At 67.3% G+C, this 20528-nt stretch overlaps 2 protein-coding genes across 2 annotated transcripts; one reads left to right on the top strand and one right to left on the bottom strand.

Moving 5' to 3' along the window:
* Window positions 1-1432: 1432 nt before the first annotated feature.
* Window positions 1433-7058, bottom strand: LOC311200086 (digestive cysteine proteinase 1-like; the record flags this gene model as incomplete). Its single annotated transcript, XM_084274254.1, has 11 exons — window positions 1433-1725; window positions 1913-2102; window positions 2660-2821; window positions 2906-2997; window positions 3402-3595; window positions 3681-3876; window positions 3972-4215; window positions 5280-5452; window positions 5574-5666; window positions 5880-5939; window positions 7007-7058. 11 exons carry the CDS (start codon window positions 7056-7058, stop codon window positions 1538-1540), a joined length of 1644 nt encoding a protein of 547 aa, XP_084130380.1. The 3' UTR covers window positions 1433-1537.
* Window positions 7059-9896: 2838 nt separating this feature from the next.
* On the top strand, window positions 9897-19982 carry FGR (FGR proto-oncogene, Src family tyrosine kinase). The gene is made up of 13 exons (XM_084274321.1): window positions 9897-9922; window positions 14399-14459; window positions 14689-14941; window positions 15042-15144; window positions 15418-15516; window positions 15689-15792; window positions 15870-16019; window positions 16545-16709; window positions 17711-17890; window positions 18048-18124; window positions 18206-18359; window positions 18737-18868; window positions 19113-19982. The coding sequence occupies exons 3-13, from the start codon at window positions 14701-14703 to the stop codon at window positions 19319-19321; spliced, it is 1614 nt and encodes a 537-aa protein (XP_084130447.1). The 5' UTR covers window positions 9897-9922; window positions 14399-14459; window positions 14689-14700; the 3' UTR covers window positions 19322-19982.
* The last annotated feature ends 546 nt before the right edge of the window (window positions 19983-20528 follow it).

Genomic DNA, 20528 nt, shown 5'->3' on the forward strand with positions numbered 1-20528 from the left:
CCTGTGCACCCCAGCCCACACCACTGCCCTGCACCCAGGGTGGGCTTAAATCCTGCTGGGGGGCAGGCCAGGAGCTGCAGGCAGCCAACGGGCAAAGCCTCATCCTACCCTGGGCTGGGCTATGCCAAGGGGGAGGCGTGGTTTTGTGTTGCCCCCCCTGCCCTAGCACGGGCACCCATGAGGGGTGGGTGCCAAGGTTCTGTGCTGGTGGGGGGGAGCAGGGTGGGACCCCAGACCCCCGTAGGCAATGGTACCTCATAGCAGGGTCATACCCCAGAGAGGCAGTGGGTACCTCAGGGATTGGGGGGCTGGTGGTGGGTGCCCCCTGGATTGGGGGACTGGTGGTGGGTGCCTGGGGTGTCTCCCTGCAGCAGCTCGTGGCCAGGCTGTGCTGGAGCAAGGGGGGAGCATCTGCAAAGCGACAGAGTGAGGAGGTGCAGCAAGATCCTGCCAGGCACCCAGAGCCCCTCAGGGTGCCCCCAGGCCCCCGGGACAAGGACCACTGTGTCCCCACCAAAGGCAGCTCTGGGCAGCCTGTGGAGAGGGCGGCTGTTTGTGTCCTTCCTCCATCCCAGAGACCCCCAGGCTGCTGTTTGGGGGGGGGGAGGGCAATGGGAAAAGGGGGAAGATGCAGCCAAAGTGTCAGGAGCCAGACCCAGGGGGAACACAGCCCCCCAGCCCCAGGCAGCACAGCCTTCACCTCTCCTGCTTGGCTGGGCGCTGCTGGCCCTGGCCCAAGGTGAGAGGGAGCGCCTGGGCCACCCCAGCCCAAACCAGCTGATAAGGGCCAGGCACAGCAGGAGGGATTCAGCTGCACCCCTGGGTGTGGGGCTGGGGTGCTGCAGCACCCCCAGACCACAGCACACAGCAGTGCCTGCGTGGGAAGACCAAGGGGGTCAGGAAAAGGCTTCTCACCCTGTTTGGGATCCTCAAGCACCAACCTACATCTTCCCTGAGAGCTCGAAGCCCCATCAGGGATGAGCCACAAAGTGCCTTTCCCTGGGGGGCCCTGGCAGCAGCAAACATCCCACCCGTAGCCACAACAGGGCCCGGGCAGTGGGGCAGAGGGTGGCTGCTCCCCCCTCTCCCCACCCCACGCCAGGAATCTCCAGTCTCAGCAGAAATCCCCAGGGTTGTTTGTGTCTCAGACAGGGCTGGGAGAGCCGCTCCCCTCACCGGGCGTCTGGGATGTGGGGAGCGCAGCCAGCTCTGCCAGGCAGACACTGTGTGTGTCCCCAGGGGCCCTGCCACCCCCCAGACACAAAACAAGCTGGGGACAGGGACACACACAGGGCACGGCTGTCCCACACCACAGGCACTGGGGCTGTGGAGGGGCAGCACTCAAACCCCTCCTGCAGAAGCAGCCCAGTACTTCTCCAGGGTCTTTATTGGCAAGATGACAGCTGGGTCCCCACCCTGCCCCTTGTCCAGCACCCCATGTCCCCATCCTGCTGTGTGATGTGTCACACCGGAGGGGCTGACCCAGGGATGGGCACTGAGAGTGTCAGCAGGGCTCTCCTGGCAGGGCTGAGGCGGCTCAGGCCAGGATGGGGTAGGTGGCTTCGGTGGCCACGCCGCAGTTGTTGTCCTTCATGGCCATGAGGATGTAGCCATCGTTGCCCCAGTAGGTGGACCAGGAGTTCTTGATCAGCCAGTAGGTTTCTCCCTGAAGGACCCCGTAGCCCACGGCCAGCACCGCGTGGTCCAGCGAGCCCAGCTCGTTCGCTGCAGGAGGAGCAACCAGGGAGGTGGTGTGGGGCCCCAGCCAGAGAGCAGCCCCTGGCCAGAGAGCAGCCCCAGTCCCAGAGGGGCTGCAGGACCCTCTTCTACCCCCACCCAAGATGCTCAACAAGGAGGAGGGGATCTGGCATCTCCCTGGGCACCTGCATCCCCCCCCAAGCCCCCCACTCACCGCACTTGGGCTCGTAGTAGACGCCGTTGGAGTAGAAGGAGAAGGTCCTGTGCGAGGCGTCGATGCTGACGGCCACGGGGCCGTGCTTGTAGATGGCAGCCTTCACCGCCGTGAGGTTGCCCGAGGTGACGTTGACGTAGCCGGTGATCTTGGCCAGCATCTCAGACTGGTTGTAGTGGCACAGGCCATTCTGCAGCACCCAGGACACACACACCCCATGTCACCTGAAGCCCCCCTCGCCAGGACCCTGTCTACCCATGCAGCTCAGCTCTGGTGCAGGGAGCGAGCTGGGGTTCAGGCTGTGACAGCATCCTAGCTTGGGTACCCCTGTCCCCCCTTGCCCGCTGTGCTGGGGACGTTTCCCCCATGGCTGCAGGGACCCAGCGTTGGTTGTGTGCAGTGTGGGGAGCTGGGTCTGCACCCAAAGCCGCAGGGAGCTTGAGGCCACGTCCCTGTCCCCAGGGAGTCCTGCTCCACCCTGCACCCTGGGGTACAGAGGGACCTGTGGCACCACCCAGGGGTGGAGGAGCCTGTCTCTGTTTTGCAAGACGAGAAACTGAGGCACAAGGTGATGAAACTGCCCAGCCGAGCCCTGGGGCTCAGCTTTGGGCTGTGCGTTGAGCCAGAGGGAACCTGTGTGCCATGGAATGGGGGGGACACCCCCACTCCAGAGCCCATCAGCCCCTCTGGGCCATCACCCTGAGACCTGGGGGACCCCAGCAGGGACATGGGGCTGCCCTCCCTCACCTGCCCCTTGTAGGAGCCATAGGACTCTGTGCTGGCGATGCCACCGTGCTTCTTGATCCACTCATAGGCTCGCCACTCCTCGCCCCCATCGCAGGCATAGTTCCCAAAGCCCCAGGAGCAGTCGATGAGGACTTGTTGGGACAGGGGGGTCAGCACGCCGGTCTGGGGGGGACACACACCACAGGAATGGGGACGGCATCATCCCAGCACCCCCCAGGCATCCCTGGGACCCAGCCCTGCTCTCACCTTGAGGAAGAGCGCTCCCTCCATGGCGCCCGTCGTAGCGAAGCTCCAGCAGGACCCGCAGACAGCCTGGTCCTTCACGGGGGTCACGGCGCCTGGCACAGCGGGATGGGGTGAGGGGCTGGGGCGGCACTGGGGGGTGAGGGCAGGTGGAGGGGAAACAGAGGCAGGAGCCAAGGACTCGCTGTGCTGATCGGGGAGGGAGCGAACGTGCCAGCAACCCTGCAGGACCCCTGGGTGGGGTGAGCTCTGGGGGTGTCGCTCCCAGCTGATGGGACATGGGGGAAGCTGGACACAGCTTTGGACATCACATCTGTCCCTGGGGCACCAGACCCCACAGGGACTGAGCGCCCCTGAGCTGCCTCTTGCAGCATGAGCCCTGCCTCAGCCTTCCAGTAGGGACTGTGGGAACACAAGGGTCCCCAGGGAGGGTGCAACGAGGTGACAGAGCCGGGGAGCTCAGGCAGACTCTGTGCTCACACCCCAACCCTGCGCCTACCGTACATGCGCCAGTCGAGGCTCTCGGGCAGGATGAGGCCGGCGTAGAGCTCGGTGGGGAAGGGCTGCCCGTTGTTGGGGACCCCGCTCCGGCGGCGGCCCCGCAGGGCAGCCAGCTCCTGGGGTGTGCGGTCGGCCAGGTGGTTCAGCGCCAGCGTGTAGGAGAGCGCGGCGCGGTTCCTCGAGTGCACGAACCTGCAGCAGAGCAGGGATGGTATCAGCCAGCGCCAAGCCCGGGGGGCAGGCAGCACCCCGCGGGAGGTGGGGGTCCCGCCTGTACCTCATGTTGTGCACGAAGATGCTCTGCCGGTGCTCCAGCTCCCGCGTGGAGCCGTAGCGCCGGCCCAGCCGCCGGCGGTAGTGATGGAACACCTCGTGTGCCCAGGGCTGGTGCCGGCCCACCAGGTCCTCCATGGGGTTCACCAGCACCCGGTGCTCCGCCGCGCTGCCCGGCAGGTCCCCACACTTCTTTGTCTCTGGTTGGGGGGAGGCAAAGAGAGGGGGGGGGGGAGCTGCCATCAGCCCCAGGGGTAGGGTCGGGGGGTTGCAAGGGGTGCCCGTCCCAGCTCACCGTTGACGGGGAGGTCGAAGATGGAGGGTGGGAAGCTGTTGTCGAAGTCGGAGTAGTGGATCTCGTACTTGTCGTAGTGGGAGCCCAGGAGGCTGTTGTAGCCCCGCATCTCGTAGTGCACCGGGGCCACCCCGCAGCTGGAGTTGGTCACCCACAGCGTGTAGACGTTCTTCTTCTGCGCCCAGCGCGTCACGTTCTGCCAGACGGCGCAGTACCGGCCCTGGAAGTACTCCTCCCGCAGGAACTGGGGGGACAGGGCCTCAGGGGAGGGGGCTCTGCACCCCCAGCATCCCCCCCCGCGCTCACTCCACCCCACCCGCTGCCTTTATCCCCAGCGCATCTGGGGGTGCAGCAGCACACGGATTCGGGGTGCGACACAAGGCAGGACCCCCCCAAGTCCAGCTCAGCAGTGCCTGGGTGCTGTACACCCGTACCGGGGGGCCTGGCTGCACCCCACAAATGGCTCCAGGTTTTCCCCCATGTGTTTCCAAGCACTCGGCCTGCAGACACGTGCTGGGCTTGGTGCTGGCTCACTGTGCCCCCCGCTCACGTGCCGTGCCCCCCACTCATGTGCCATGCCCCCCTGCTCACTGTGCCCCCCGCTCATGTGCTGTGCCCCCCTGCTCACTGTGCCCCCCACTCATGTGCCGTGCCCCCCTGCTCACTGTGCCCCCCACTCATGTGCCGTGCCCCCCTGCTCACTGTGCCCCCCTGCTCACTGTGCTGTGCCCCTCCCTGTTCACTGTGCCCCCCGCTCACTGTGCCATGCCCCCCTGCTCACTGTGCCCCCCGCTCATGCGCCGTGCCCCCCTGCTCACTGTGCCCCCCACTCATGTGCCGTGCCCCCCTGCTCACTGTGCCCCCCTGCTCACTGTGCCCCCCACTCATGTGCCGTGCCCCCCTGCTCACTGTGCCCCCCTGCTCACTGTGCCCCCCTGCTCACTGTGCCCCCCACTCATGTGCCGTGCCCCCCTGCTCACTGTGCCCCCCACTCATGTGCCGTGCCCCCCTGCTCGCTGTGCCCCCCGCCCCGCCGCAGGCTGGTGCTGGCAGCAGCCAAGCCGCCGTGCAGGGACACGCCTGAGCCGTCCCGCAGCGCCGGCGCTCGTGTGGGCTGCGACACGTCCCAACACGGCTGCCAGGATTGGGAAAGACGCCGGGAGTCCAGCCCGGATCCGGGTGGAGAATTGACCCTCCCCACACCCCAGGGTGCAGGGGCTTGTCCTGGCCTGTCCCAGCACCCCCTGGGTGTGAGAGGAGCATCTCCAGCTGCCCGGCACCCTCACCCAGAGCCTGGAGCTCCCTCACCTTGAAGCCCTCGATGGCAGGGAAGACGCTCTGAGCCTTGACCACGTCCTCCTTGGAGCCAGGCAGCTGGAAGCATTTCCTGGCGTTCACCTCCTTCTCCGTGGTCTCTGGAGTGATCTTGTACCGCATCCCGTAAGGCTTCACCGCTGCCAGCTGGTAGGTTATCACCTGCCCTGTGCCAGCAGGAGGGGAAACTGAGGCACAGTGGTCCCACCTGTAGCTTCCCTTCGCACAGGGGTGAATAGGGCCAGGTCAGGACAGGCAGAGCCGGGGGCAGAGGGACGTTCTGCTCACCCCCATAGTACTGGATCCGGCTCTTGTTCCCAGTCCCATTGTACCAGGCTTCGAAGGGCTCCTCAATCTCAGCATAGGGCAGGTTAATGACACCTGTGGGGTCCCCAGTGCAGGACACAGGTCAGCCACGAGCACCCCAACATCCCTCTCCGATCCCCCCAGCACCCACAGGGGATGTGGACCAAACAGGCTGCTGTCCCCATGGGTGCTGAGGCAAGGAGAAGCACCCAGTTTGGCACTGGGATGTCCTGGTCCTGCCCGGTGCTGAGCATCCCCCACTCAAAGGGTGCTGAGGGGTCCTGTTACCTCGGACATGGTAGATGGAGCCGAACTGTGGGGGGTGGCGGGAGAGCCCATGGTCCTGTCCTGGAGGGCAGAGAAGGGTGGGGGTCAGCAGGGGCCGTGTCTCCCCCTGGACCCAAGCAGGGATGGGGTGAGGGGGCAGGAGTCAGCCCGAGGCAGGGCTCCCCTTCCCTGCACGGGGCTGGGGGGGCCCAAAGCAGCACCACAAGCCGGGTGGTGCCATGTGCAGGGGCCACCCAGCACTGACACCCTCCCAGGGTCAGCACCCACCGCTACACCAAGGGACCCCCACCATGGTCCATCCCAGGGGACCCCAGCTGCTGGGGGGCCGTTGGGTGACACCCCCTGGGAAGTGGTGCCACCCCAGGCTTTGGATGGTGTTTCCAAGGGGGGATGTGGCCAGGCTGCCCCCCCCCCGACAGGCAGGGCAGGGATGAGGGGTACCCAGGAGCCGGTTGGTCTCACCGGGCATCTCCCAGTCACCCCCCCCCCCAACCTCCCTCAGGGGATCCCAACTTGTGCAACCCCACGCCAACACACCCACTGCCGGGAGCCTTCCCCTCCCTCAGCATCCTCCTGCCCAGCCCCTGCTCCTGCTCCCCAAACCTGGGGCAGGCAGGGACCCGCAGCCCCGCTGCCCCCACCCCAGCTCTGAGCACCCACAAATGGGGTGGGGGGAGCAGCTATGGACCCAGCAACCCCACAGCCCTGCTTGGCTTTGTACCCACCAGGAAGGGGGTCATGTGGGGCCACCCCGTTCCCCCACGCTGCTCCCAGCCCAACCAGCAAACCCAGGGATCACCTTAGGCTTGTGCCTGTTAAACCCTGATTCAGGCTCAGCTGAGCCCCTGTTTCCGCCCCCCCCCCCCAGCCCAGCCAAGCCCTCGAGGCACATCTCCTCCCCCCAGCCCTCCTCTCCCTTGGGGGAAGCTCCATATTTGGGGTCCCAACCAGCAAGCAGCCACTCACCCAGCCCACCCACCCTGCATCCCAGTAACGCAGCGGGATGGGGGAGCAACACCCACCTGGGTGCCCCCAGCTCCCATCCCCACCGGGGATGGTGCCACGGGGGGGGGTGGTCACTCACCCTGGGGGGACACCCCCCAACCCACCCACCCCCACTCACTCACCCCGGACGGTGACACAGAGCGCAGAGGCCACCAGCCAGCAGAGAACACCCATCCTCACCGCCCAGCACCAGCTCTGGCCTCCACCGAGCAGCCGTCAGGGCAGAATTTGGGGCCCTCCCCAGAGGAGGGACGGAACCAGCATCATGTGGTGCCTGGCGGGGCGCGACGGGGGCCGGGCACCCCCGGGGTGCTGCGGGAAGAGCGTGTCCTGGCAGGGTCCCTGCAGAGGGAGGTGGAGCCACGCTGGGTGCTGCAGGGGCACAGGGGGTGCAGGATGAGCCCCAAAGCTGGGAGCAGTGGGGGAGGGTGCGGGGGGGTGGGACTGGCTGGACTCATGGGGACCCCCACCCAGCCTGGCAGAGCAATGGGGTGCTGAAGGCTGCACGTCCTCTCCGTGTGCAGGGGTGCAAGGGGAGAGAGTTCCTGTTCTAGGAGCTCTTCACCCAGCAGCCCCGACACCAGGGTGACGGGCAGGAAGCAGAGCCCAGAGCAGAGGGCAGCTGAGACTGGGAGTACTGGGAACCCCTTGCTGGGGGGCTTGAAGGGTAGGAGGGCTGAGCCAGCTGTGGGGCACAGGGAAGCACGGGCACTCCAGCCTCCAGGGTTTGGGGGTACCTATCACCCCTCACTCGCTGCTCAGCTGCTCTTATGGCAAAGAGGGAAACTGAGGCACGGGCAGCAGCCAGGCTGAAGCAGAAAGCCTGACCTAGCAAGGCAGGGGAGCATTTCCTCCAGCAACACAGGGAAACCACCCACCTTCCCTCACCCTCTTACCTGCTTCTGGGGGCTCCCCAAGCAGTGGGGGCAGAGATGAGGACACTCCTGGGGTGGGGGGTTAGATGCCACCACCCCCATTTCCATCCTGCACGCAGGGACCAGGGTGGGACCCTTCTTGGCAAGGCTGCCTTCCACCAAGGGGACACCCCACACCAGACTGTGACCCCCAAGGACAGGGAGCCCCCCTGGGGGTCAGGCATTCAGCATCTCCAACACCCCAGGACCTGCCCTGTCCCCTCCACAGTGGGGGCACCTGCCTTGTGCCAGAGCCCCCCAAAACCCCAGCATGCAGGCAGTGGGGGGTGGGCAGGGCCTCAGCAGCTCTTTTCAAGGGCTGATGCTGACCACAAACACCTGGGGAAGGGTCCTGGGAGCCCAGGTGGACCCTGGGTGGGGGGGGCTCATCACTCTTCAGGTGACTGCTGAGCAGCAGGTCCCCTCCCTGTGTGCCCTGTGCCCCCCAGGACAGGGTCTGAATGCCACACACCCCCCCCCAGCAAGTCCCAGCGAACCCCAAAAGCCACCAGAGTGGGGACTAAATGGGAGCTGTGACATGCCCCATCCCCAGAAGGAGTCGGGGGGTGACAAGGCCACCGCCACATCGGCCCAGGGGACAACGGGCCTGTCCCGGTGCGGACACGGGACCTCAGCCAGCCCTGGCCCCCGCCCCTGAGAACAGGAAACACCAGGTCACACAGGAAAGAGGTCAGCTGCGAGGCCTAACCACAGGGAGAGGAGGAGGAGGAGGAGGAGGAAGGCTCCGGAGGGATGGGGAAGTGCCCCCGTCCACCAGCAGACAGCCCAGCCCGGCCGTGGTGGGGGGGGGTGTGGGGTGGCTGAGAGGGGATGCAGCCAGCCCGGGTGGGGTGTGACTGCAGCCCCCTGCCCTCCCCGTGCACCCTCACCCCCCGGGCAGCACAGCCCCACGCCGGAAACTGCGGGGGGGGGGCACGTAAAAAGTATCACCGGCCCCTCGCTGACACCGTCCCCTGCGGTGGGAGGGGGCTGGGGGCTGGGGGGGGGGGCACAGGGCCAGGCTTGGGTGGGTGTGCAGAGGGTGTTTCCAGCTGGGGAGGGGTGGCTGCCCTGAAACTGGGGTCAGCACCCAGCCCCCCCTTGGTGCAATGGTCAGGGTGCCTAAAGCTTGAGGAGCTCTCTGCAGGGTGGGTGCCCCAGTGACCTGTACTGGGGGCTCAGGTGGGTGCTTAGGCAGGGTGCTGGGGGGTCCAGCCCCTCTCCCAGACCCCAGAAGGGTCTGTGGGTCACTGTGGCCGATGTGACCCCACCAGAAGCTTCACCTGCCCAGGGAGCACAGGGGGGGTTTATCAGAGGCTGTGGCAGCCACTTGAGCTGCAGCCCCACCTGGGGGGACCCGTAGGAGACCCCCAAACATGGCTCAGAGGGCCAGGTGAGGTGACCCCCTCACTGCCCCCCCAACTCCTCCTTCCCCATTCACCCCCCCAGCAGGACCCCCGCAGAGGCCCCGTGCCAGGGTCACAGCCCCCATCCTCAATATGCTGCCCCTGTGCCAGCTGCTGGGGGGGGGAGTCGGGGGGGCGATGCCGGGCGCTGTCTGGGGGGGGGGGGGGCGGGGTGCGGGCAGCCCCCCAGCCTGGCGCGGGCATCCTCGGGGCGCGGAGCTGCATCCCGCAGACCCTGTGACCCAGCCCGCAGCATCCCCGGTACCGCTGCGAGCTGGGGGGTCCCCGCGATGCCATCCCGTCCCCCGTGTGTGTGTCTGTCCCACCCCCCGCTCCGGTAACCACCTCCGCGGGCCTGTGCGAGCGATGCCGGGGGGACCCCGGGGGGGACCCCGAGGGGGGAGCCCGAGGGGGGAGCCCGCGGCCGCCCCGGCTGGGCTGGCTGGTACAATGACCCATTGCTGGGAGCGCTGGGAGGAAGGGGGGGCGAGGGGAGGGGAAGCTCTTGCTCTGCTGCGAGAGCCGCCGAAGAGACAGGGGAAACACACGCACCGGCGCTCCCGCTCTCCCCCGCGGCTCCCCCGCGCCCTGCCCTGCCCCGCACAGCCCTCGGAGCCCGGCCCCAGCGCCGGGCGGTGCGGGGCGCTGCGGGGGTACCCCTGGGAGCCGGGGGCGGCTGCGAGCGGGGTCCATGCGAACCGGAGCAGGAGGGCTGACGGTAGGAGGGATGCACGGGGCTGCGGGGGGGGGGTGTGTGAGGTGGGGGGGGTGGGGGGGGCTCTGCCCCCTGCGATGGAAAGGGGGGGGTGTCTCTCAGTCCCCTTGCTGTGGGGTGGGGGGTGCTGAGAGCTGACACCCCCCCCCCCCTCCCGCCATGTGTGGGGCGGCTCTGGGTGCGGGGTGGGACGCGGCGCTGAGCCGTGGGGACAGACGGCTCCGTGCCCCAGGGGGGGGGCTGCCAGGGGGCTGCCACCGGATCCTGCCCTCACCGCTCCCCCCGGAGCGACACCCGGCTCTGCAATGAGCCGGGAGGGGGGGGTGCGGGGGAGGCAGGAGACCCCCCGTGCTCCCTGTCCTGGGGAGCAGCAGGCCAGCTTGGGGGGGGAAAGGGTGTTACGGGCGGCAGCCCGCCTGGTGCCGTGGTGCGGGGGGGCTGGGGGCAGCCACCAGCTCCAGCTCACCCTCCCGGCACTCACCGGCGCAGCGGGGGGGCTGCGGGGACGAACCCGCCTGCACCCTGCGGGACCCGAGGCTGGGGAAGGGGCAGGTCAGGGGGGACACCGGGATGGGGGCGGGGGGGTGGGGGGCACACACACACACTCCCGCTCCCCGCATCCCCGCAGGTGCCCACGACGTGCCAGCCCGGCAACGCTCCCGCTGCGGACCGAGCGCTTCCCAGCCGGGGCTGGGGGCCGGGGGCAGCGGCGGGGGGCTCGGGCCCGGCCGGAGCGGGTGCTTCCCCCGCTGCCTGCAGCTCTGCCTCATCTCCCGGCCCTTGGTGTGTCCCGAGCAGGGACAGGAACTGGTGGCTTCCTGCCCTGTACAATTCCCTCCCCGCCCCGCTCCTCCCGGGACATTGTATTTGGAGCCCTGGCCGGCTCCCTCCCTCCGCCCCGCAGCCCCTTGGATCCGGGAATTGCTCTTCTTCCAGCGGAAATCCTGCTTTCCCAGCCAGCGGTGGGGCTGCGGGGCCGGGGGGTGGGAGCTCCCCCTGCCATGGGCATCTCCTCCCAGGGAGGGGCCGAGGGGACGCCCTGTGCCCTGGGCACCGGCTCGTGGGCTTGTGGGGACAGATGGCTTTTTGGGAAGGGGAGGGGGGAGGGGGTGAGTCCTTCCTCTCCTGCCCTGGGGTCTCGTTGGGGGGCAGCGCCTGCTGCCTCCCGGGGCTGGCACCGGGACGATGCCAGCCCAGCGCTGGCACTGCCCAGCCAGGGTGCAGCCGGTTTTGGGGGACAGCAGCCCAGTTTGAGCCCTGTCCCACTGATGGACAGGCAGGGGAAGGGGTGTCCCTGCCGGTGTCACCGCCGCAGGGTGCTGGGGAGCAGCACCATGCCACCACCGAGTTGCCAACAGTGCCCCAGCCCGTGTGCCCCAACCAGGGTGGGGTGGGACACCCCCCCAGGAAACCCTTGCTCGGGGGGATCCTCTTGCAGCTGTCACCCCAGCACACGTTCCCATGGCTCACTGCACCCCGTGCTGCTGTCCGTGTGTCCTGCAGAGGTTGGAGCTGTTTGCTCGTGGCCTGGGTCTCTCTGGGCACAGCAGGACCCTCCCCATCCCTGCTCGCACCCCCTGTTCCTGACAGGGGCTGGGGGATGCTGTGCTCCTCTGGGAGCTGCGGGGGACACGTGAGTCACTGGGTGAACTGGGAGTACTGGAGCAGGGGCAGGGGTTTACTCCACAGCCCCAGCTCCTGTCACAGGGCTGGGTGCAGCAGGGAAGGAGCAGGGACACCATCTGCCACCATGCTGGGCCAAGGAGCGGCTTGTGGAGGGGCAGCATACATCTCATCCCCTCCCCAGGTCTGTGGGGGTGCTGGGCACGGATGGGGACATGGCTCAGTATCACATGTCCTAACAAGCCACCTAAAACAAGGCACCTTCTCCTCTCATGCTGCAGCTGCTCCGTGCCTCAGTTTCCTTCCCCCTGGGACCAAGGAGCTCCAGAGCTCTGGGGCAGTGGAGGCGCCTGCACGGGCTGGGGCTGAGCCTGCAGCAGTCTCGGTTCCTCTTCCCCAGGGAGGCTGCAGCACGGTGCTGGGAGCCACTGGGCTGCAAGGCCCCATGCAAAGGACAGGGGGGTGCAGGGCCAAGGCGGGGGGACACAGCACAGGGGTGGGCACAGGGCGCAGTCCCCGAGGGGCTGCAGCCACTGCTTGGCCCCGCTGTGGTCCCTGCCCAGCCCCCCCCAGCTGCCACCATCCCCAAGGCCTCGGGTCCTGCCAGCCCCCAGGTTCCCCTTGGTGGCCACAGAACCGTCCTCTTCCTCCCCCACGCTCTGCTCCTTCTGCTTCCTCCTCCCGCTGCCTGGGCTCCCTGCTGCTGCCTGGGAGCCATGGCACCCCTGGGTGCAGCGTCACACTCACCACCCTGGCTCATCCCCCCGGCACAGGGCACATGGCATCTCCAGCAGCCCCTGGATCCCCCTGTGCAGCTCCGTGTGTCCCCCCCAGAACCTGACCCGGTGTTGCTGTTATTGCCCAGAGCACGATGGAGGCAGGGGATGGATGGGGCAGTGGGTGACACGCAGGGTGTCACTGGGGTGTGCTGGGATGTTGCTCTCCAGCCCAGGGCTTGGGATGGGGCTGAGCTGCCCCGTGTCCCAGGGGGAGCAGGGGGCAGATGGACGGGTGGCCAGGGATGTGGCTGCCTGGTGTCCAGCCGTGCCCGGCGGGGCGGGGGCAGCGGCAGGGGTGATGAGTTGGCTGGGTCTCAGCGCAGGGCGGGAGCTGGCAGCTTGGTTGGGACCGGTGCTGGCAGAGCCGGTGCGGGAAGGGCTCGGTCACCATCTGCTCCCGGGCTCTGAGCAGCTCCGTGGCGGGAGAGCCGAGGCCAGACGCCAGCACACAGCCACCAGCCCTGAGGCCAGCCATGTCCCTTCCCCAAAGAGGACTCAAGGGGACTTTTTGTGCCACCCTCTCCTGCTGTGGGGTGGCAGGGACCAGCCTGGGGCTTCTGTGAGTGCCCAGAAAGGGCGTTGGGGTGCAGCGCTGCTGTGTGAAGGCCCGGGCATGGCATGGGCAGCGGCTCAGTCCCACGGCCCTGCAGTGTTTTGGGCAAAATGGGAAGTTTCTGAGCGTGCTGGTGAGGGGGGGCGGTGATCCCCACTGAGAGAGGACGGGGTCTGTGGGAGCTGGGAACGTCCAGAGGCCAAAATAGCCACTGACCGTCAGCTAAAGCCAAAGCTCAGCTGGGCAAACCCCTCGGGTTTGGCAATGGCCCCGTCGGCAACGGCCGCGGCCTTGCCACACGCTGATGTCGAAAGCGAAGGTGGAGGGGGGAGAGCTGGGCCCTTCCCACCCCCTGCTGAGAGAGGAAAGTGGATCGAGGAGCAGTTTCAGGGAGACCTTCCTGAAACGTCTCATCCACCCTAAACCCTCGGTCTCCTCCGGAGCTCAGGGCACAGGGCACAGGGCACAGGGCACAGGGGACGGCTTCACAGCACCTTCCCTCTGTCCCCGGGCTGGAGACAAGGGCGAGCTCTGCCGTGTCACCACAGAGCCCTCAACTGAAAGCTCAGCCAGGTCCAAACTGGGCAGACTGGTGTGGGTGGGTGTGTGGCCAGCATGCAGCGGAGGTGTCAGGGCTGGGGACAGAAATGTCTCCTCACAGATCACCACAGGACAGGTCCGGCTTCCTCCTCCTCCTCCGCGACACCTTTGCAGCCGAGCGCGGGCTGGGCCGGAAGAGCGTGGCTGCGACCGCAGCAAGGCGAGCAGGCCCCTTCCTCCCCCAGACAGGACGGGGACGGGGCACGTTGAGGTCTCCTTCCCACCCTGCCGGCTCCCAGGGCCTCGGCGCAGCCGGCGGAGGCCTCTCGCCTGGGAGGGAGGTGATGGGCTCGAAGGGGAGGGAAACCCGCGCGAGGATGTGGTTCCAGCTGCGCAGCCGGTGCTGGGCTGCTCGAGCTCAGGCGGGCGTCTTGCAGCCCGAGCGGGGGTCTCGCAGCCTGAGCGGGGGTCTGGCAGCCTGATCTGGGGGTCTTGCAGCTGAGCTGGGGTTTTGCATCCTGAGCTGGGGTCTTGCAGCCTGAGCTGGGGTCTGGCAGCCTGAGCTGGGGTCTTGCAGCCCGAGCGGGGGTCTTGCAGCCTGAGCGAGGGTCTGGCAGCCTGATCTGGGGGTCTTGCAGCTGAGCTGGGGTTTTGCATCCTGAGCTGGGGTCTTGCAGCCCGAGCGGGGGTCTCACAGCCTGAGCGGGGGTCTGGCAGCCTGAGCTGGGGTCTTGCAGCCTGAGCTGGGGTTTTGCATCCTGAGCTGGGGTCTTGCAGCCTGAGCTGGGGTCTTGCAGCCCGAGCGGGGGTCTCGCAGCCTGAGCTGGGGTCTTGCAGCCTGAGCTGGGGTCTCGCAGCCTGTGCTGGGGTTTTGCATCCTGAGCTGGGGTCTTGCAGCCTGAGCTGGGGTCTTGCAGCTGAGCTGGTGTCTCGCAGCCCGTGGGGACTCCTACCCTTTCCCTGATGCCCTCCCTGTGTCCACAGGTGCCTCTTCCCCCACCCGAGGTGATATGGAGCAGCTGAAGTGACCCGAGGAGCCGTCACAGTGAGTGGGGTGGCCGTCAACGGTGCGGGGGGGACGCGGGGTGCGCTGGCTGCAGCCTGGTCCCTGCCTGTGCTCGGTGCCCGGTGTGACCCTGGTGTCCCCGGGTCACAGCACAGGCACCCAGCCCCCGCTGCTTGGGGCGGGCCGGGGCTCACACGTGTGCGAGGGAGCGTGTGTGCACACACGTGTGCCAGGGTGGCGCAGGGCTCACGGTGCCTCTGTCCCGCAGGCCGTGCCCAGGATGGGCTGTGTGCACTGCAAAGAGAAGGTGACCGGCAAGGGTCAGCTGGGGGATGAGGTGGGGTTCCCCCCCCCGCCCGCCTCCCAGTATGACCCCGACCCCACGCAGCCCAGCTCCGTCTTCACCCGCATCCCCGACTTCAACAACTTCCAGGGCGCGGCGGTGCCCTCAGCCCCCTCCTTCGCGGGGCCGGGGGGCTTCACCTCCAACACGCTGCCGATGCGGAGCGGGGGCATCGCAGGTCAGTGTGGGGGGGGTAGGGCTGGGGGGGTTTTCTGGCTGCACCCCTGCAGCACCAGGGACACCCAGTGGGTCACCGTGGTCCCCTCTGTGTGCTGCAGGCGGGGGGGTGACGCTTTTCATCGCCCTGTATGACTATGAGGCCAGGACAGAGGATGACCTGAGCTTCCAGAAAGGGGAGAAATTCCACATCATCAACAACACGTGAGCCCCTCCCGAATCCCCCTGGCCCCCTCCATCCCCAGTCCCTGCTATGGGCAACCCCCATCAGGACCCAGGCTCTGCCTTGGCTCCGTTGCTGGATACCGAGAGAACCGTGGCCACACGTGTCACGAGTTGGGCAGTCTGAGCAGTGACCCAGGCGTGGGTGGCGGGGAAGAGCTGACTGTGGGGGTGCTGTGTGAGGGGAGGGAAGGTGCAAGTGGCCCGGTCAGTCCATCTGTTCCTTCTCCTCACTCTCGGTTCCTCTCTCTCCAGGGAGGGTGACTGGTGGGAGGCCAGATCGCTGACCTCGGGCTCCACGGGCTACATCCCCAGCAACTACGTGGCGCCGGTGGACTCTATCCAGGCAGAGGAGTGAGTGCAAGGGGGGGACACACCCGGGATGGGGCAGGGACCCCGCGTGTGTCTACCTTGAGCCCAGGGGTCTTGGCACCCAGTCAGCGCCGCGGTGCCGGTGAGGGGCCGCGGGGTCCCTGTGGGTGCCCCTGGCCGGTGCCATCCTGGTGCTGACCCAGCCCTGTGGCAGGTGGTACTTCGGGAAGATCGGGCGCAAGGACGCGGAGAGGCAGCTCCTGTGCCATGGGAACTGCAGGGGCACCTTCCTCATCCGGGAGAGCGAGACCACCAAAGGTACAGGCACGGGATGGGGACACCAGGGGCTGGACCCCGAGTCCCTCCCGGACCCACCCTGACCCTGCCCCGTGCAGGTGCCTACTCGCTCTCCATCCGGGACTGGGACGAGGCCAAGGGAGACCACGTGAAGCACTATAAAATTCGGAAGCTGGACAATGGGGGCTACTACATCACCACCCGTGCCCAGTTCGACACCATCCAGCAGCTGGTCCAGAACTACACAGGTAGGGTGGGGTGGGGTGGGGTGGGGTGGGGTGGGATGGGATGGGATGGGATGGGATGGGATGGGATGGGATGGGATGGGATGGGGGGGCTCAAGGACAGGGAGGCGATGGGGAGGGGTAGGGACAGTCCATCTGGCAGGAGGCAGCTGGCTGGGCTTAACTGGAGCTGGGGGGTGGGGCTGTTCTGGTTGTGGCATTAGTGGTCCCCCCAGGGGGATGGGATGCTCCTCGGTGCACCCAGCCTGTCCGGAGATGGGAAATAGCCCCTGGGTCTGGGTGGGTATCAGCCACTCCCCAGGCACAGATGGGGGATTGAGGACCAGCCCAAAGCTGGGGCTTTGGGCTGATGGGGGATGTGGGACCATCGCTAGGGAGGTGGATGGGGGTGCACCCCATTTGTGTGCATGCATGTTGCGGGGGTGACTGGGCCGTGCAGGAGCCTGGGTGATGCCTCGGGGGGTGGGCAGGGGCACAGGGCTGGTGGGGTCCGTGCCCGGGGTGACGCTGTGCCCCGCGGTGCCGCAGAGCGGGCAGCTGGGCTGTGCTGCCGCCTGGCCGTGCCGTGCCACAAGGGGACCCCCAAGCTGGCCGACCTCTCGGTCAAAACCAAGGACGTGTGGGAGATCCCCCGCGAGTCCCTCCAGCTCCTCAAGAAGCTGGGCAACGGGCAGTTCGGGGAAGTGTGGATGGGTAGGGCCTGGCGGGAGAGCCGGGGCGAGCTGGGGGGGAGCGATGGTGGGGGCACCCCCAGGCCTGGCATCTGTCCCCCCCAGGGAAGGGTTCCTGCCTGCTGGGACAGGCTGAGCGACACTGGCAATGCCGGCGTGGGGGAAACACCCCACATCCTGCTCTGGGGTCACCCTGGCTACCCCAGGATGCCCCATGATGTCCCTGCTGGGTGAGCAGCCTCCCCCCCGCCCCCATTTCAGATGGGGCCACAAGCAGGAGACAAGTCCAGGCCGGGGGGTCCCCTCCTCATCCTCCTCTTCCTCCAGCGCCCTGCGCTCCCCCCGCTCGGTGTGCATGCTGCATTCATCCCATCGCTCCCCCTCCCCTCCTTCCCTGCCCCCCCACCCCCCCCGCAGAGTATAACGACGGGTTGTGCCATCTGCTAACCCGGCCCTGCCCCACTATGAAGCCCCAGACCCTGGGCTTAGCTAAGGACGCCTGGGAGATAGTGCGGGAATCCATCAGCCTGGACCAGAAACTCGGCATGGGATGTTTCGGAGACGTGTGGATGGGTAAGGCTGGCCCAGCCGGCCGGGGGTGGGGGGGGGATGACACGGGGGCAGCAGCACTCCTGGGGTGCCAGGAGGTACCCGCTGCTCTGGGGGAGGCAGCAGCTTGGCACAGGCTGCCCCATGCAGGGCTGGGGAGTGGCCGGCGTCAGGAGGTGAGCGCATGGGCTCCCCATGATGCAGGGTGAGGGTCTCCTTGTCCTGGGTGGGTGCCCCTTCCTTGCCCTGCCCTGATTTCCTCGCTCCTCCATGCATGTCTCCATGCCTCCATCCATCCATCCATCCATCCATCCATCCATCCATCCATCCATCCATCGCTGCAGGCATGCACCCATGCTCCCCTCCACCATGCTCCCCTCCACCATGCCCCCCTCCACCATGCCCCTCTCCATCCCAGCCCGGTCGGGGCCAGGACGTGCCCCAGGCTGGCGGTGACGCCGTGTCCCTGGCCAGGCACGTGGAATGGCACCACCAAAGTGGCGGTGAAGACGCTGAAGCCGGGCACCATGTCACCTGAGGCCTTCCTGGAGGAGGCGCAGATCATGAAGCGGCTGCGGCACGACAAGCTGGTGCAGCTCTACGCCGTGGTCTCCGAGGAGCCCATCTACATCGTCACGGAGTTCATGAGCCAGGGTGAGCAGGGGGCACTGCCTGGGGAACCCCACACAGCTTTCCTGCAAGCCTGACCTTGCCAGGGCGGACAGGGAGGTGGGCTGGGGCTGGGGGCTTGCTGGGGAGGGCACCCCTGGGTGGGCACAGCTGTGCTTTGACTGGCACCCTCTGCCCGCAGGCAGCTTGCTGGACTTCCTGAAGGATGGGGACGGCCGCTACCTGAAGCTGCCCCAGCTGGTGGACATGGCTGCCCAGGTACCGGGGGGGCTGGCACGGGGAGGGGGTACCCCCAGGGGGGCATCTGGGGGGGGTCCTCACTGCTTCCCCCTGGCCCAGATCGCAGCGGGCATGGCCTACATCGAGCGGATGAACTACATCCACCGGGACCTGCGGGCTGCCAACATCCTGGTGGGTGACAACCTGGTGTGCAAGATCGCTGACTTCGGCCTCGCCCGCCTCATCGAGGACAACGAGTACACGGCACGGCAGGGTGAGCCTGCTCGGGGTGCTGCTGCGGGGGCACCGCTGGCCTGGGTCCCCCTGCTGCGTCCCACCCCAGGCCTGGGGCTGGGCATCCCCAGTGATGGGTGCCCCAGGTGATGGGTGCCCTGGATGATGGGCACCCCCAATGATGGGTGTCCCAGGTGATGGGCACCCTGGATGATGGGCACCCCCAGTGATGGGTGTCCCAAGTGATGGGTTCCCTGGGTGATGGGTGCCCTGGGTGATGGACACCCCCAATGCAGGATCATCCCAGTGCTGGATGCCCTGGGTACAGGTTGCCCTCAGTACAGGGTGCCCCAGGTGTGGGGGTACCCCTGGCGCAGCGGGGTGCCCTGGCCATGGCCCACCTGCCTCCCCTTGCAGGTGCCAAGTTCCCCATCAAGTGGACGGCTCCGGAGGCCGCGCTGTTCGGGAAGTTCACCATCAAGTCGGATGTCTGGTCCTTCGGCATCCTCCTGACCGAGCTGGTGACCAAAGGCCGGGTGCCCTACCCAGGTACGACCCCAAGGGCTGGGCAGGGGGTGCAGGCAGGGCAGGGGCTGACCCTCCCCAGCACTGCTACCAGCAAGGCTCTCCCCGTGCCTCAGTTTCCCCATCAGAGAGACCAGCGCTAAGCTGGGCTCTACCCAAACCACGGGGCAATGCCGCTGCCTCCCTCAGCGTGCCTCAGTTTCCCCACTGGATTCTCCTACTGGTGCTGGTTGCTGATGGTGGGGGGGGGTGTGTCTTTGCTGTGCAGGGATGAACAACCGCGAGGTGCTGGAGCAGGTGGAGCGGGGGTACCGCATGCAGTGCCCGGGGAACTGCCCCCCGTCCCTGCACGAGGTGATGGTGCAGTGCTGGAGGCGGGACCCCGAGGAGCGCCCCACCTTCGAGTACCTCCAGTCCTTCCTCGAGGACTACTTCACCGCCACCGAGCCCCAGTACCAGCCGGGGGACAACCAGTAAACCCAGCACTGGCCCCCCAGCCTGGCTCGGGTGCCTTTTGGGCAAGTCTCCTCCTTTTGCAGGGTGGCTGTTGCTCCCTTTGCCTGTGCCCCCCACCCCGAAACACCTCTCAGGGGGTGCTTGGGATGCCTTGGGGAGGACAGGGGGCTTTGCACAAGGATTTTGGACTCAGAGAGGGGGCACCGCTGTGCCCCCAGCCCCCTTTAGCCCCCCAGCCCCTCTCTCGTTGCCTTCACACCCAGCTTTGAACCTGAGAAGTGCTTTGGCTGGGGGGGAGGAAAGTGGGGTACCCCACTGTGCCCCCCCCCCAGACACCCGTAGCCCTGCAGCAGCAGAGGCCTCAGTCAGGGGGGGGTCTCCCCATGCCAACCCCAATCTCCTCTCCCCAAGCTCAGCTCAGCGCATCTGGGGGGGGGTTCAGCCCCCCAAATCCAGGCACTGACCTGAAGATCACCTCAACACCCCCCCCCCACTGGATTGTCTGTAATTTATAGGACTGTTTGCCCCTCCCTCTGGCAGCTGTCTCACCAGGGATGATGTACGTGGGGGGATCCCCTTGACCCCCCTTACCAAACCCCGAAAGCCATAAATCTCTGCTTGCACTGAGGGGGGACAGGGCTCCCAGGCTGGGGGGGGCAGCTCTGCCCTGGGGGCTGTTTCCCACTGCCCCATGCAGGGTGGGAGGGGGTACGGGATGGGGTCACCCCCACAGCGCCTTGGGGGGGGGTGTCCCCAGCTGCAGCTTGGCTCAAACCCCTGTGGGAAACATTAATGGGGCTGGGGGGGTGTGGGGACACTCGGGGTACAATGTGAATGTGAACTGGGGGGGGGGTGCCACCCTACTGGCTGGCTCCCGGGGGCCGGCTGCCCCCCTGGGCACCCCTTTCCTTTGGCGGGGGGGGGGGTGCCTGTACTCCCAGGCTTGGCCCCAGCCCCGCTCCCCATGGGCAGGAGCTGTGGGTGGGCAGCGCCATGCTGGGGGGCGAGGCAGGGGAGGGGGGCGGTCCTTGGGGGGCTCTGTTTGATTATTGGGGGGTTGGGGTTGGTTTGTTTTTTAAATCCAATCTGTAAATAGAAATAAAGCCTTTCTAACGAGCGGGGGGAGCCTGAGTCCTTCCAGCCCCCCCCATCCCTCAGGGAGAGGGGCTGGCCCCACCCGGGACACCCCGCAGCCCCCCCACACCCCTCTACCCTCCTGCTGCCCCCC

Source organism: Gallinula chloropus (genome assembly GCF_964237585.1).
Source record: "Gallinula chloropus genome assembly, chromosome: 22".
Lineage (NCBI taxonomy): Eukaryota > Metazoa > Chordata > Aves > Gruiformes > Rallidae > Gallinula > Gallinula chloropus.